Raw genomic sequence first — 16,715 nt, 5'->3', positions numbered from 1 at the left:
TGCACGGTAACTATATCATTGACAGGTAGCTATTTTGCTGAATCCGAATCTATCGGATGGCCATGATGCCTTGTTAGGGGCCAATCTTGGTCTGTGTATTAGTGAGACGATTAATTGGTGTTAATCACGATACTATACACTGCCGGTATAATGAGGAGCCTATGGGTCACACACATAGAAGATAATTTAAGATCCAAGAAGAAAGAAGGGCGTTTTCGTCTTTTAAGGCGAAAAGGTATTTTGGTAATTTCACAGTGCAATTAAATTTGCTGAGGTCGTAGCCTTTATTTAATTTGTTAGAAAAATTAAATAAGTGAAATTACGTTTAAATATGTGTCCGCACATATTTAAATATATTATCATTATTGTTAAATGTTAATATATATTTAAATATATATTAATTGATTTTAATTGAGATAATGATGGAAAATAAAATATATCAAATTGGGAGTGTTTGGCAACATGGGGCGTTTGGGTTGGAGCCTAAGCCTATTCCATATGGGATTAGGGCAACTTAATTAACTATAAAAGGAAAAATGTGTGTTAATTAATTAAATTAATTGATTTCTCTTGAAATTAAAACACACACAGCAGCCCCATCTCCTCCCACGCCAGTTTTGGGTTTTAGCCTAAATCAAATTCCTTTTGATTTGCTTTCTTCTTAATCTTGAAGCCAAAGAAAATCTAGCAAATCCCTCTTTAGTTCTTTTTGAGATTGTCTTCTTGTGGACTATGCAGGTTCGATCCTACACTTGGATCAATAGCAAAACATTCGTCGACAAATTTGAAGGAGCCTCCAACGTGCGTTTGTTTTCTTTAAACTCAGATTTATTTTTCTGCAGATTTTATTTAATATAAATTGTAAAATTATACCCTTGATCTTGGCTCATGTAAACGATCTCTATATTATATTTGTTTTGTTTCCGCTGTGTATACGGGAGCGTTTACTAACACGCACTTCTTGTGTTCTTAGATCAAGCTTCGCGTTTTCTGATCAAACTCCTTGAACTCTTTATGCTCTATGATCGAGCTCCTTATGCTCTATGATCGAGCTCCTTATGCTCTCTAATCGAGCTCATTAAGCTTTCAGATTGCGCATTCCAAATCAAGCTCTGTGCCTTGAGATCGTGCGTCAGATCATTTAGATCGCACACCTCAAGCTCTCAGATCGAGCCCCTATCAAATCGTGATCAGCTCCTAGCTATTAGATCGCGATTAACTCTTATCTCTCAAATCGGGATCAACTCCTAGCTATCCGATCGCGATCAACTCCTAGCTCTCAAATTGCGATCAGCTCTCAGCTCTGAGATTGCGAACAGCCACAGATTGTGTTTTCAGCTCTCAGATCGCGATCAATTCTCAGTTCTCAAATTGCGACTAGTTGCCAACGTTAGAAAAAACGCGTATAAAAACTCAAAACAGCCTCGAAATGGTGGATTTTGGCCCTGAAAATGGTCCTAACTGGGTTTCTCGATTGCCACAACGTAGAGCTTAAAAAATTTTTTTCGTGGATATTTTATGGCCTCCAAAACTCTTCCCGGATCAAAAGTTATAGTTGTTTTAAGTTGACATGTTCATTTAAGATGTCTAAACTGTGCGTTTTGACTTCTAATGCTCAATTCTCTCTAGGAATTCATCTATTAGACATTTTATGTCAATTATCAAATCGTGATTAGCTTCAGATCGCTCCAAGCTCTCAGATCGCAGTCATAGCTCCCAGCACCCGATCACGCCAGGCACAGTTCTAGACTGGAACCTATAGTGCGATAGCCATTCAAATCAAAGACTTAAGTTTTTGAAGTGCAATTACACACTCCAAAAACTGAGGGGGTTCTGTTGTACCGAAAATACACATTGATGTCAGCACCACCAATTAGAGCTCAATAAGCACTTAAAGGCAAAGGGTATTAGCTGTTAAAACCTAAACCACCTCAAAGAGATATTATATAATACTTGTCCCACCTTTATCAAAATAAAGAATCAGGATGAATGAGAGCTCTCCATGTGTCAGGCAACTTGCTAAAACACTAATTACATTGAGCTCAAAGATGTATAAATTAACAACTTTCTTCATGAAAAGGAGGCTGGTTGGGCATATGAGATCTAGGCATATGTTTGAGCTTTATTATTTTTTCTCTATAAACAAAACATTTCTCCATTTTTGTATGCCTTACAGGCAATATCAGAAAAATAGTCAGAGAATAATAAAAATAACAGTGAATATAGGATTCGCTTTAAACATCCGAACCACTATAAAAATCTCCCTTTTCAGTCTTTGATTTTATGTTTCTACATATATCAACTCAGCTGCATAATCAACTCTCATAATCATATCACGTGTAATTACTAAGACCTGCTTAGCACTTTGCACGTGCGAGGTCGTTGGTGTCAAAATCACGTATCAACAACATATAAAAATATTATAATTAGAGAGAGAGAGTTTCAACACAAGTATTGTAGATTCATAGTGAGGGGTTTTTTATTTTTTATTTTTTATTTTTTTATTTTTTTATTTTTTTTAATAACCGAGGGTGTTTGGGCAAGTTTATATGTACTTTAACTAATCTTTCAAGATCGTGGAACTACCGATTGGATAAGAGCTCTAGTAGCCGCCCTTATTAAGGGTCGTGAGACTCGAACTCGATAGATCATGTTAGATCCTACTACTTGGGAGATCGTGTTAGATCATTCTCTTGCTCTTTTACTATTAAACTCAAACTTAGGAGATCATATTAGATCCTCCTTTGCTCTTTTATCATTAGGCTAGCTAGTGGTAGTTAGTAGCTAGGGATCTTGCGTTCACTTGGCAGTGTAGGTACCTTCATTGTATATTAACTACATTGTGAAAATGAAAGCAATATGTATCTCTAGAAAATATACAAGGGATTTAAATTCAAGTAATGTTAATCTTGAACAAAATTCTATGTCACTTGAAAGTAATGATATAAGAACTGTTTACATTTAATATTACACATACAAAATCATCTCAGAAGGAAATGAATACAGAGTGAGGTATATAATAAAACTATTAAAAACTGATGAAATCGATGAATTTCAAAGACTCTAACATTTTTTTTAAATTATTAAATGGTCCCTAAAATTATTAAAAATTGGCCTCTCGAGATTATTTAAAAAAAAAAAAAAAAAAAAAGTGCTAAATAGTTCCCAAAAATTGCTTAGACACTTGATTTAAGACTTACCAATCAAGAGATGGTTTATTTGGTCAAATGTATGTGACTGATAGAATTAATTAATTAAATATAATTAAAACAAGATATTATGAATAGTTGGTAAACTCCTAAATAATGCTGAATTGAGTTCAGAATAGATTTATTTATCCTTATTAAAAAAACCCAAAAAAAAAAAAAAAATTTAAATATAACAAAAAAATAAAAATATTTAGATTTATACATGGACTTCAGATTTTTAGGGCCATTGGCCCATTTAGATCACATTGCGCAAAATCCATTTCAAACAGAAACCGCATATATACACCCAACAAAACCCTAACCCAAACCCTAACCCTAAATTCTCCCGCCTCCTCCAAAACCCTCGTTTCAGTCCCGGCAAAGCCTCTCCCTCTGATTCAACGCCAAAATGGGCCGCGTCCGTACAAAAACAGTGAAGAAATCTTCACGCCAAGTGATCGAACGTTACTACTCTCGCATGACCCTCGACTTCCACACCAACAAGAAGATCCTGGAAGAGGTCGCCATCATCCCCTCGAAACGACTGCGTAACAAGATCGCCGGGTTCTCTACCCACTTGATGAAACGGATCCAGAAGGGTCCGGTTCGGGGCATCTCCTTGAAGCTTCAAGAGGAGGAGCGTGAACGGCACATGGACTTCGTCCCAGATGAGAGCGCCATCAAAACTGATCATATTGAGGTCGATAAGGAGACCCTTGACATGCTTGAAGCTCTTGGAATGAATGAGATTCCTGGTCTTAGCCGGGTCGACCCGGTTTCAACACCGGCACTCGAGTTTGGACGTGCTGGTGAAGCTAGGAGGAGGTATTAAAGAGTGTGGAATTTAGTGGGTGTCTTTTTTTATATTATTTTTTAATGTTTTTGTTTTTATCGAATTTTTTGGTAAAATTTTGATTCAGATTGAAGATTTTAGTTTTGCTTTTTTGGAAAAATTTGGTGTTATGCTAATCGAATAGTTTCATTTTTGTTTATTTTATGCGATATTATTAGTTATAAACTTGATTGATGTTACAAACTTTATTAGGTTTATAGTTTAATTTTTGCAGAAGATAAAGTTTCGAAAGAAAAATGCCATTGGCCTTGTTTGAGGTTTGATTTATTCTAGTTGAACTTTCTTTTCTACAAAGAATAGGTGGGAATCCCACTAACGTCTGTGAAGTTGTTAAATCCTTTCTAAAATTTGCTAATGTTCATAGAATTTATTTGAAACTTTTGTTAGTAAAACTTTTGGGTATTTTACTATTTATTGAATTGAGTTTTGCTTAAAATTATGTTGAATCTCAGAATTTTATGAAGTATAATATTCAAAACTATGTTGTAGGAAGTAGCAACCGGGACCTGCAATCTAACCTTAAATACTATTCCATCTCTGCACTGAAGTTTTGGTTAGCCTAGTGTGGTATTCTTTGATACTGTTACAGGACAATGTGATGGCATTAAGCATAAGAGATTGAAGTAATGATTGAAATATTTACTATCCTCTGCTTTGTTCTTTGGAACCATTACTTGAGCACTGCATGTATGCAGTTTGCATGATAGTTTTTGGTCTTTTATACATACTTACCTTATCCAAAAAAAAAGTTTGCACGATAGTTTGCTTGCATCAAACCTGCCTGAAGTTTCAATGGTTCATTACCACTCTCTTTCTGCCTATCAGCACCTCATCTTTCTTTTGCTTTGAATCCCTCTTACCAGTTAAAATTTACACATTAGAGCAAAATTTCATTAATTTGAGCTTAAGTTTTCGAGTTAACTAAGATGAATTATGCTAATACTTTTCAGCAAGCAGGTGGACCTTTTTTATATCGAGATGTGTATGTTAAAGTTAAATTGATTAGTCTTGTAAACTCTATGTATGGTCTTCAACCATTTTTCAGTTTGAGCAAGTGAACATCAAGGACAATATTTTGTCCAGAAATACAATTTTTTAGAGAATACGAGCTTCATTTATTCCCATTGTCCTGTAGTCTCTGAATAGGAATAAATGCTGTTCAATTTTATTAAAAGACACTTCTAATCTGCATTTGTTTCAATAAAAACAAGCAAAATTAAATGAGGGTAATCAACAACAAACGAATACTTAAGAAAAGAAACTTAAGAAACCAGTTTTTTCAAGTTTTTCCTGATGCACGATTGGTGGTGCTGAAACCTCCATCTACAACAAGGTTCAGCCCACTCACATACTTGGACTCATCACTTCCCAAGAACAACGCTGCCTCAGCTATATCTTCCTCCTCTAACGCCACCCCTCTCAAGTTCGCCTTGGCAGAAACTAACTCCTGTGCTGTCTTCTTGTCGATTCCACCCATTGCATTCCTCAGTGTTGGCGTCGGCACTCCAGATGGGGAAATGCAGTTTACTCTAATCCCATACTGCCCTAATTCAGCACACAAGTTCTTGGTTAATCCCACAACAGCATGCTTTGATGCTATGTATGCATGTGGAACATCACCAGCTATCACTGAAGAAACACTTGCTGTGTATATAATGCTGCCTTTCTTCTGTGGAATCATTACTCTTGAAGCATGTTTTCCCATCAAGAGCGCACCATAAACATTTACACTGAAAACCCGCTTGAAGTTTTCATAATCAACACCTAAAATTTTCGGATCTCGGTTCCCTATAATTCCTGCGTTGCTGAACACTATGTCAAGCTTACCATACTTTGAGAGGGCAGTATCAACTGCATTCTGCACATCAGATTCACTGGAAACATCACAATGGACATAAGAAATGGAATTTTTGCAGCCAATGTCATCGCAGACAGTTTGACCCAGATCATCTCGGATATCTGCGATAACAACCTTGGCACCATTTTGGACGAATACCTTCACGCTGCTCTCACCAATGCCAGTGGCACCGCCAGTAATCAGCGCGACTTTTCCTTCTAGCCTGCATATAATTAAATGATTAGATAGTTGATTCATCATCAACACAATGGAATGACAGAACTAGGACTACTAAAGACAAATATTGTCAAGTTACCTCTTGGCAATAGAACCTAACAAACTAGAGCCTTTCATCCTATTAAGGCAGAGTGTGCGTTGAAGTTTTGGTGATGCATTTCTTTGTATATGTATATATACACATCCGATTTGGTCAGAACTAACAAAAACAATTTCTAATGAAGGAAGAAACTAGAACATTACTGGCATTTTTGCCGGAATAATTTGGAAGTTTGACTAGAAGTAAACTAGTGCGTCCAAATTTGGGTACTTAACTGTATGAATATTTTACTCATCATGATCACTAAGAGACAGAAGGTAAAATGGGTCAGAAATGAAAGTAGGTGAAATTGTACGTATTTTTGGACAATGTTAGCACAAAATAGCGATTCCTTCAAGAGTTTTTTGTTGCACGAAGTTAAAAAAACTTAGGAATCATAACAAATTTAAAACATTCGGATGCTCTTTCTAGGTTCTGCTTATTAGCATATGATTTGATGGGCAAGTTAAAATTGTGTTGTTAGGGACTTTTTAATTTTTCTACCCTATGCAAAGTTTGTGAAAATTGAACGCAACTGGTAACTTCAGCTTTATTCAACTGTTGTGAAACCAGTCAACAATCAAATTTAGAAGAAAAGCACTTTTTTTATGCAAAATGCAAAACTATGGACCCCAGAAGAAAACAGAAACTAGCAATAGTTCATAGCGAGAATCCACAAATAAAGCATTAATACAAGTTTGTGTATCAAGGAAAAACTTTGACACCAAAAATCCACTGTATATAGAGCACCATATACAAACATATCTAAGTAACAATGATGTTCAGATATTTGACACACAGCCTGATGGCGTCTATATACAAGATGATTGTTCGGACTGTTGACAGACCGTTAAAAGTTACAAACTATAATGATACAGTGCCGGAAATTTCATACATTACTCACTCGAATTTGCAAGCCCAACCATGTTAAGCATATGGCGGTCCTCCTTAAATCTATCTAATACGGTACCTTTGACAGCATCCTGATTCTCTTTCTGTGATCCTTTAATAACTCCCCAGCATTCTATCACTTCTGGATATATTCGACCAGTTTTGGAAAGAGAAGGGCTGCCAAATGTGGTGCAAGTGAAGGTATGCCCTTGGTCAAAGCCCGCCGAGAGGAAAAGACCAAAGTGATTAACACGTCCTCCAAAACCAATTCCATTAGGGATGCTCTCTGAACTGAAATTCACTGCACACTGCCCATACAAGGTAGCAACATAAATTATTTGCACACAAATAACCACCACCAGATTCATATGTATAAAGCTGATTAAGAAATTCTCCCTTCTTCATCCACAAGGAGAAATGTTAAATGAGTAACTTCCCACATAGTAATGTCAGATGAACAACACAGGACCAAGACTGCATGTTTGATAACCATTTTAAGGTTTGAAAATGAAAAGTTTCATCACTTATTCACTGTAAGGTGGCTTTAGTAATGGAACTAATTCACCTGTTGAAATCAAATTTACCTAAAATTTGCTAAGTGCTTCACGTGGGAAGTCCTGAAAGCCAAAACCGGTGCACAAGAGGGTCCATAAACTTTTTTTGGAATTACAATAATCATTCAGTCACAAGTTTTTTAGTGCTAAGTTTTTTGTTTCATTAAATGAATCCCCAGTTTTTGCCAACAAAGATTAAGTCAGTTTGCAAGCCAACTAAATTTCTTTTTTTACCAAAATTGTCTTATCTTTTTTGTTTGGCTAGTATATGCATTTAAATCCTACAAAACAAAAGATGGATGCAGCAAGTTTTGTGCCAGTCAACAAATGAGATCAATGTCTCAAAGGCAATGTAAAGTGGCAGGATACTTTTTGCTAAAAGCAAAATTTTCTTTCCGGGAAATGGAAGGCTCTATGTTGTCCAAATGTCTTACTCTATTAAAACACCATATTGAAATGATAAGATTGTAAATGTATTAGGATTCAAATAGGTTCTTGTAAGGGTTTATTTACTTACTGGATGGAAACATGCAAAATACAATTCCCTTGTTCCTTATCGAAAAAATAAGAAATACAATGAATATAATCTGGCAATCCTTGAAATCACAAATTTAAAGTTGTTTTTTTTTTTTTTTTTCCCAAAAAATATGAAAAAGAGGTAGATGTACCCATTGTAGATTATTGTTTGCTCCAGTAGGCCTGAATATAGCTGCCTTTGGGTAGAGCTGAAAAAGAAAAGATTTCATATCTCCATAGAAATCACCATGCTTCTCCCAAGGCTGAGAAGCATAACCTCCATATATGTATCCTTCTTTGTCCTTAATAATCAACAAAGTAGGTCCTTCATCATTTCTGCAGGTCAAATGAACAATTACCCATCCACTTCTACTTAAAATATAGTTCCAGCAACCGAGATTCTGAAATAAATTCAGAATATATTTGACATTTATATTTCCCAGAAGAACAAGAGAAAAGAATTCAGACACAAAGATAAAGACAGCATGGGATATTATCGTTATTTCAACACGGGAAAACCTGTACTATACAAATTACCGAAGTCATACGTATGAATAGATAACGTTATCGACAGGAATTTTTCCTCAAATGCCTTCTTATTATACTAGCTAAAGAAGTCAACTCAGAACCTAACCATTAATGCCAAAGTGAAACATTTACTACCAATTGCATATCATATCCCACAAAATCTATGACAACAGGGTTTAAACGGTCTAATATTGACAGAGAAATTTCAATATAAGTCAGTAAACAGCACAAATATCCAACAGTAATTCATGCATATTAGGACTGCAAAAGCATGTCCCTTTTTAAATTTGCTCAGAATATTACATGCACAGATGAACATTCAGAAACAGACAATAAGTTGCAGCTGACTACAAAATAATACATCAACATTGCTAAAAATCAAGTTAGAGAAGTATTAGATTTTCATAGCTATCAGATAACTACACAAACAAAAAAGTAACTCACGATATGCTGCCTAAGAATGTGTTGAAACTTAAGCCATTCAGAGCACTATGATACAAGAGTTTCCATTCCTCCAGTTCTTGCTGGGAAAGAGCTCCTCCAATGTGCCATGCATATTCCTTCCTCAACAATAAAATACTAGAATCAATATTCTCTAAATGCAGCAATCGAGGAACTTGACATCCTGGTCTTCCTACACAAGAACAATTTAGACTTGAGATTAGATGACTCAGACATGTGAAAGTTCTAATGAAGGTTTACACAAAAATATCACAACTTCTGGCTACTTAAGAACATATAGAACATATTATTTATCTCTTTTTTAACTCAGAAACAAGTGTGGTATTCATAATAAAGGAAATATGCAAAACCTGTGACTACACATACAACATGGCCAATGGAAAAAGACTAGTTTGAAGATCACCAATCCACATCATACAGATCATATGTATTTTAGTTAATCATGTTAAATTTAAAGCACAATTAGTACACTTTTAGTTTACTTCATTATATCCAATCTCTGAAAATAATACTAATAGATAACAATAAAGTAACAGAGCAGCCAGTAAGTGGGCACAGATAACTGAACAAGAGCAATGGACCTGGATCTGGGTGCATCAATAAGCTTCCAAGAAACTTCCTGGCAGATGGAATAAGTGTGCACCAAGCTTTGAAATCTTCAAAAGACATACTTTCCTCGTTACATCCTTCATTTTTTGAATACATTCCAGCATTAAGAAATACATTCACACTGTCCTGATGAGAACTCGAACCAGTTCCAGAAATCTTCGTGGAAAATATACTGTCCAGCATTGCAATTAGAACAGATTCTAGATCTGACCTGACACCAGATTCCAAAATTTCATACCAATCAAATAAAAGAAAATAAAAATAGATATCAAGATAAATGAGCACATTACTTATTATAACAGAAAAGAATGATTATATCAATAAACTCTTCAATCAACTTGGTTGCAACAGCAACAGATAGCATGAAAATATTTTCCATCATTCATTTCTTAGTTTTGATGTGCTATGATTTTTTTTTTTTTTTTAATTTCATATTTTCTTTTTTTGGTCTTATCCTATGCAGGAAATTTTCCCTAAACAATGGCCAGTTACACCTTCAACCGTTATGTAGTCACAAAATAAACCATAATGCAAAAATCAACTAGGTAGCATCAGAATAAAAGCATATAAAATTTCATATTGAAGAAATAAAAATTTTACAAGGAAAAGGAAGAAAAAGTAAATAGTATTTTTTTTTATTTTTACCTCCCCAAAATACCGTCATCATTGATGTCCACTAATTGATAAAGAAACTCTTCAATTTCATCTTTTGTTCCTTTCTCATAAGTAGCCTGAGATACGTAAAAGGTTAAAAAACAATTCAAAAAGAGAGAGAGAGAGATAAATATGGGTCAGACACTTGAGACCAATGCTAACTTAAATGGATCAAAAAGCTATTGTTTATTTATCTTAATATAGCAGTTTTGAGAGTTGTAAAGTTTTCCTACTTAATTCATAATTGATGGATTAAGGTAGAAGAACAGTTTTGTTGATACTGGTTTATAGTTCTCACAGTACAGTGTGTGTTTATGTGGAAAAGACGTGGCATAATGACAATTTTTGTGATCCAACTGAAAGAAGAGTGCAAAATGTATGAAAATTAGCTAGAAGTGCAGATACATTTGTGAGTGATTTCAACAATTCATAATAGCATTCTCAAGATCTTGGGTGTCTGAGGCTCATTAAGGGAAACAATGTCACCAGATAAATTGGAACACAATCAGGGGGTCCAACAGAGTGGCCAACAAAAACTCACCAGCACTTAAGGTAGCGAGGGTTCCGTTAAATGAATTGGCTAATACCACTTTGATGTGTGTTTATGTATTTGTAAAATTTTTAGCGTATGTTTTACAGAGAGAAATTGCTAAGTAGATTATAATCAAAAGGCAGCAATTTTGAGAGAGGCACAAAATGATAGAATTTAAAATGAATGAATCAATATATCTCCCTCTCATCTCATTTTGAATTTCTTTTTATGATGGGAATAGTATAGTAGCTCAATGAACCACTTGTTCATATATTATCAATTATGGTTTCGTTGGCCAACTTACGGCTAATATCCTTTTTTCGCTACCACTCATCTATTCTATGACTCTATTATATTCTACCTCTCACAAATTTTTACTTGTTTCATTCTCTTATCTGCTAAGGACTTTCTGTCCATAAAATGCATTACAAACAACTCATCAATGCATAACCCTAATAAAAGGGACATTAGATCTTGCATTAAAATTTAACTTTATTAACTCAAGTGTTGAAGGATACAATTCCCTTGAACACTTGAGCGTCACAGGGTTTCAGCCAGGCACCACGGTGGTGCCCCTCAAACTACTCTTATTGTCTTGCATTTAAGTTAGATCACAAAAATTCCCCAGATACCACTGCTTTATGGCTTAAAGACATACTCTACAAGCAAAAAATAAGTATCAACAAGTTAGAAGTATGCATCCAATTTTAATTCAAAATTTTCTACTCTAATGATCATAATCCAGCAACATTTACCATGCAACGTAAGTACTTTTATTCATAAGTATATGCATAAGACTAACGCTTATCGTTGAATAACAATACTTACTTTAGCGACTACAAGGTCTTCGAAAGAAAGTTTCTGATCCTTGCGATTCTGGGTAGCTAAATCGAACATTCTTTCTCCAAGAGGACCATTCAATCCAAAATATACCTAGCCATTCAATCCAAAATATCACTACAACACTCTTACACAATAAAACACCCAAAAAAAAAAAGGCAAGTGGGATTATGAAAAAGAACCTGAAAAACAGAGGAAGATATGTGCTTGGCGTTGTTTTGTGACTGGGCAGCCAGCGACATGAACAATGATTTGAGTTCTTCAAGTTCATTTTGAGTGAATGCTCTAAAAGAAAAATAAAATTGCTCAAGTTTTATATATGCATATATATAAAGAAAGACTGACTGAGAAATTAAAGAAGGAGAAAAACCTGGAAGCAGAAACGAAGCGAGGATCTGCAGGAGGTGATTGAGCGTTCCCCATTTGATTTGCTTCTCGATCGGCTACACTTCTGGCTTTATCAAAAATTTGGATTTAATTTACTCAATTTATTCAGGATTAGGAGATATGTTTTACAGGGAATTTATTGGTAATTTGGCATTTCTTTTTTTCTTTATCCCCCATGAGATAGCTCATATTCATTCCTCTGTTACTAAAACAACAAACGCCCACAAAAGAATCTCCTAAACATTCTTTCACAATCCTAACGAAAAATTCATCATAAACCAATTATTAATTATCATTTTAGATTTATAATAATTATAAATAAAAATAAATTTTATATTATGATAAATTATAATTTTTCTAATTACCATATTAAGAAAGTTGTTTCACATAGTAATAATTATCTATATATTGCGAGAAAAAAAAATATTATATTACATTAAACGTTTAAGACGAAATAAAATTTTAATCTAAAGTTTTTTGAAATAATGATTTATATTTTAGAGTTGTTATCACATATTTTAACTTGTGGATACATAATAACTCGCTAGCATGAATACCTTCTAGTTAAAGCTAAAATATTTCTAACTTTTTAAGCATGTTTAGAGTTTTTTGGCACGAAACATTTTGTATTTCAATACTATCATAATCAGGATTTTTTTTTTCTCTTTTTGTCTAATTGCTGCAATAACTACAAAAATAATGAATTAAAATCCTAATACATACTATTAAAACGTGAATTATAAAATAAAAAATAAAATATTAAATTTTATAATTACACCTCTATAAGTTATAACTTCTTTATAGTAATAAACTAGATATAGGGTCTGCACGTTGCACGGATATGTTTATATAATATTTTTGGAATAGCTTGTAAAGATAACTTCTATATATTTACAAGTTTTAGAGTAAATATAACTTTTATATATATACAGAGTTGTGTTAATATAAAATTAATAATTGTACTTTTATAATTATTAACATCAATTAATATTATGAAGATTAATTATTTGAACTTAAAATTTATATTGAATTCATTTTCAAGTTTAATATTGACTGTTTTTCTCACAGTATAGGTTTTTTTCCAATCTAAGGTTTGAAAACAGACTAATTTTCATCCTTATACGTTTTTCTTGAAAATGGTTAGATTTTTTGAATATATATGTAATGTACTTATATAATTATTGTTAGTACTCATCCAATGTCTGAAGATGGAAGAATTAAATCAAAAGTAACGTGTTACGATGGAGAACCATTTTCAATCAATTAATGAGTAACCCCAAAATCAAAATAAAATTGAATACAGAGAATAAAACCTTTATTATAAAAGAAATAAGTACATCGCTTTTTTATACTGTGAAGTGGGTTTGGACAATATAGACTTTATTTTCTATTTTTCTTATAGTTGTTCAGTTCCTCTAGTGCATGTGCATACTCTCTTATGTTTAGGTTATAAATAACATCCATGGTAGATTCCATGATTTGTAACAGTTGGTCAATGACTTCTGCAAATTTGTCTCTTGCAGTATGTAGATCATCCAGATTGCTCTCAACTTTTTTTGAAATCTCCCTCAATTTCGACATTCCCTGAAAAATGTCTAAACCAGTTGCAGAAACAATATACAATCAATTTTTATAAATACATGGATAACATGAATGTGTAAATATAATTATCAGATGAACTCTCGACATATCAAAAAAAAAAAAAAAATTTAGTGGTTTTTATATTCCTGCAAATATGTATCATGGTTTTGTTTGCGATTTTGTAATTTAGGATACAAAAGATGTGGAATGTTTATACCTTCTGGTTGCCTCGGTGGAGAATTATTATTGTTGAGGTCATTGCTGGTATTCGTTGTATATTCTTCTGGTTGTGATGTTTTGTCAGCAATTTTTGAATTAAGTTTTGGAGAAGAAATGAACAATTGCAGTGTATAGTATTTGAAGAAAGTTAAATGGGTGATTGATATTAGAGCAATATTTATAAGAGAATAGGATACAAAAGGTGGAATATGAACAGACATCTAGTAATAAATAAACGTGTCGATCGAAAAAGGGTTAATAATTGTTTGGAAAAGGTAATACGAAACGTTAGTAGACTATCTGTACAATATTAAAGAAAATCGTAATAAATATTTTGTTAAGTGTGAATCATATTAGCTAGGTTGTTAATATGGTTCGGCAAGATGTTGAGTTATTATGATAAAGAAACAATGTGATTTACAATATAAAATCTTATTGATACATTTTCAAAGGATGGACAATAAATATTTTGTCAAGTATCAAAATAATATTTATAGGAGTACAAGATACGAAAATGTGGAATATGAACAAACATCTGGTAATAAATAAACGTGTCAATCGAAAAAGTGTTAATAGTAATTTGGATAAGGTAATACGAAACGTTAGTAGATTATCTGTACAATATTAAAGAAAATCGTTATAAATATTTTGTTAAGTGTGCAACATATTAGTTAGGTAGTTAATAATGGTTCAACAAGATGTTAAGTTATTATGATAAAGAAACAATGTGATTTACTGATAATAAAATCTTATTGATACATTTTCAAATGATGGACAATAAATATTTTGTCAAGTATCAAAGTCAGAGATGATATAATGATGTGACAATATATTTATTAATTTTTTAATTGTGGTTCGATAATATGGTTATGAAACATGCATATAGTTCGACTTTCATCTTGTTTGATCAATAATGGTACAAAAGTTTTTTTAAATGTGTAATAAAAATGGTTATTTCTAGTTTTTTTTTTTTTAAATTAAGATTATAATTGTTGAGTTGTACAAATCAAATGTTTTAAGAATAGGATCTTTAGAATAGGAAATTAGAGCATTCCCTTTCCTAGTTTAGATTATTTCATTTCCTTATATGGATTGTTGAATGTGTATATATTGTTGTATTTTGTTCACAATCAATATGAAGAAAATTCTTATAATTTCACACGGTCTTAGAGCTAAGAAATCAGAAAGCCTAGAAAAATTTTCTTTTCTTTTTTCGACGAAGTTCAGGCTATCTCCTTCTAGTGTTTAATCACTCTTCTAACCACACCAGCCTGTTCGTCTTCTCCTCGTCGGCAAAACCTGAAAATTTCATCGCTAGTTGCCACCGCACGAGCCGATCTTCTTTCCGACAACTTCTTCTTCGATCTCTTTTTCCCACGAACGTGAGGTCTCACCGTCGACACTTGTGCACTCAAACACCATCGACGAGCACCTTTACTATCCAACGCTACATTGTCATCACCGACGTCGAAAATAGCCCACTACCACCGGAATATCCTCTTTTTCCAATCTGTCCAGAATTAGTTTTGTTTTTCAGCCCAGATCAGCTCAATCTCTCCCATAAGACTATCATGCTACCTGAAGGATCCAACACCAAATCAGGTTCTGTTTCTTTTTTGTCTTTTCCTCCAATCACAACTGAAAAATTGATAAGCAGCTCCAATTATTCCTTATGGGTTGCCTCTATTGAACTATGGTGTATGGGACATGGTCTGGAGGATCACTTGACCACTAAGGCTAAAGATGTCACGGATGATAAGACTACTTGGGTGTGGTTTATTACGGCAGTCTATTGACCCTCACCTTCATTCTACTTATAAAATATATCGAACTTGTTTTGAGGTATGGTGACAGGCCAAATTGCTTTATACTAATGATATCTGGAGACTCTATTATGTTGTGTGCAATTTGGTTAATCTCAAACAGCAAGATATGGGCATATTTGACTTTCTTGGCAGGATGGCCTCTCTCAAGGTAGAATTTAATTTGTTATTACCCGTTGGCAAGTCTAAAGCAGAAGATCTAGTACAACGAGACAAATTCTTTATGGTTTTTACTCTTGCCGCTATCAGTCCTGCTCTCACTCCAGTATAAGATCATATTCTGGCAAGTGCTACTGTGCCTTCTCTTGATGAAGTTTTTGCTCGATTATTTCGAGTCTCCTCCCCTGGTGTTATGGTTGGATCTTCCCTAGCTGATTCTTTTGTCCTGGCCTCTCAGTCTCAAACTTTTGTTAAAGGAGAAAAGGGGGATCGTAGTGGCAAGGGAGGTTGACCCAAGTGTAGTTATTGTCATAGGTAGAGGCATATCCAGGAAAAATGCTACAAATTACATGGGCGTCCTCCTCGGGTTGCCAATGTCACTTATCATGATCATCATTCTGAATCTTCTGAAGAATAAAGTCAGCCATCGTTGACTCTTATGGGTGCTGATTATGACGAATATCTCCAGTTCCAGGCAAATAAGCAATCTTCTTCATCTGTTGTTCCATCGCTCAATCAGGAAAATCAGTTGCATGCCTCACTCATTCATCTCCTCAAGGGTCTTGGGTTCTTGATTGTGGTGCATCAGATCATATCTCTGGTAACCCCCATTTGCTTTCTCATCTTATTAATACTACCTTTTTGTCTCCTATTACCTTAGCTAATGGGACCAAAGTAGTTGTTAAAGCAGTAGGTCGTGCACAACCACTTTCCTCCATGACTTTAGATTTTGTCTTGTATATTTCCCATTGCCCTTTTAACCTTC

General features: G+C 34.0%; 3 protein-coding genes across 4 annotated transcripts; 1 reads left to right on the top strand and 2 right to left on the bottom strand.

Annotated features, from left to right (window-relative positions):
• The first annotated feature begins 3,500 nt into the window (after window positions 1-3,500).
• Window positions 3,501-4,180, top strand: LOC116146937 (40S ribosomal protein S17-4-like). Its single transcript, XM_031432366.1, has one exon. The coding sequence runs from the start codon at window positions 3,598-3,600 to the stop codon at window positions 4,018-4,020; it is 423 nt and encodes a 140-aa protein (XP_031288226.1). The 5' UTR covers window positions 3,501-3,597; the 3' UTR covers window positions 4,021-4,180.
• A 993-nt stretch (window positions 4,181-5,173) lies between these two features.
• Window positions 5,174-6,247, bottom strand: LOC116146953 (secoisolariciresinol dehydrogenase-like). The gene is made up of 2 exons (XM_031432384.1): window positions 6,195-6,247; window positions 5,174-6,101 (listed from the first exon to the last, which is right to left on the bottom strand). Exons 1-2 carry the CDS (start codon window positions 6,230-6,232, stop codon window positions 5,321-5,323), a joined length of 819 nt encoding a protein of 272 aa, XP_031288244.1. The 5' UTR covers window positions 6,233-6,247; the 3' UTR covers window positions 5,174-5,320.
• A 583-nt stretch (window positions 6,248-6,830) lies between these two features.
• Window positions 6,831-12,408, bottom strand: LOC116146896 (MTOR-associated protein MEAK7-like). 2 transcript variants are annotated; one of them, XM_031432332.1, is made up of 8 exons: window positions 12,151-12,408; window positions 11,963-12,065; window positions 11,769-11,873; window positions 10,400-10,485; window positions 9,727-9,965; window positions 9,128-9,317; window positions 8,308-8,491; window positions 6,831-7,393 (listed from the first exon to the last, which is right to left on the bottom strand). In XM_031432332.1, the coding sequence occupies exons 1-8, from the start codon at window positions 12,201-12,203 to the stop codon at window positions 7,091-7,093; spliced, it is 1,263 nt and encodes a 420-aa protein (XP_031288192.1). In that variant the 5' UTR covers window positions 12,204-12,408; the 3' UTR covers window positions 6,831-7,090. The 2 variants fall into 2 exon arrangements, with proteins under 2 accessions (XP_031288192.1, XP_031288193.1); XM_031432333.1 differs by having other exon boundaries at window positions 9,128-9,308.
• Between the last annotated feature and the right edge of the window lie 4,307 nt (window positions 12,409-16,715).

The sequence above is a fragment of the Pistacia vera genome, unplaced genomic scaffold, assembly GCF_008641045.1.
Source record: "Pistacia vera cultivar Batoury unplaced genomic scaffold, PisVer_v2 Contig485, whole genome shotgun sequence".
In the NCBI taxonomy this organism is placed as follows: Eukaryota; Viridiplantae; Streptophyta; class Magnoliopsida; order Sapindales; family Anacardiaceae; genus Pistacia; species Pistacia vera.
The sequence above is the reverse complement of the archived record's forward strand: the minus strand, read 5'-3'. Positions and strand labels throughout refer to the sequence as shown.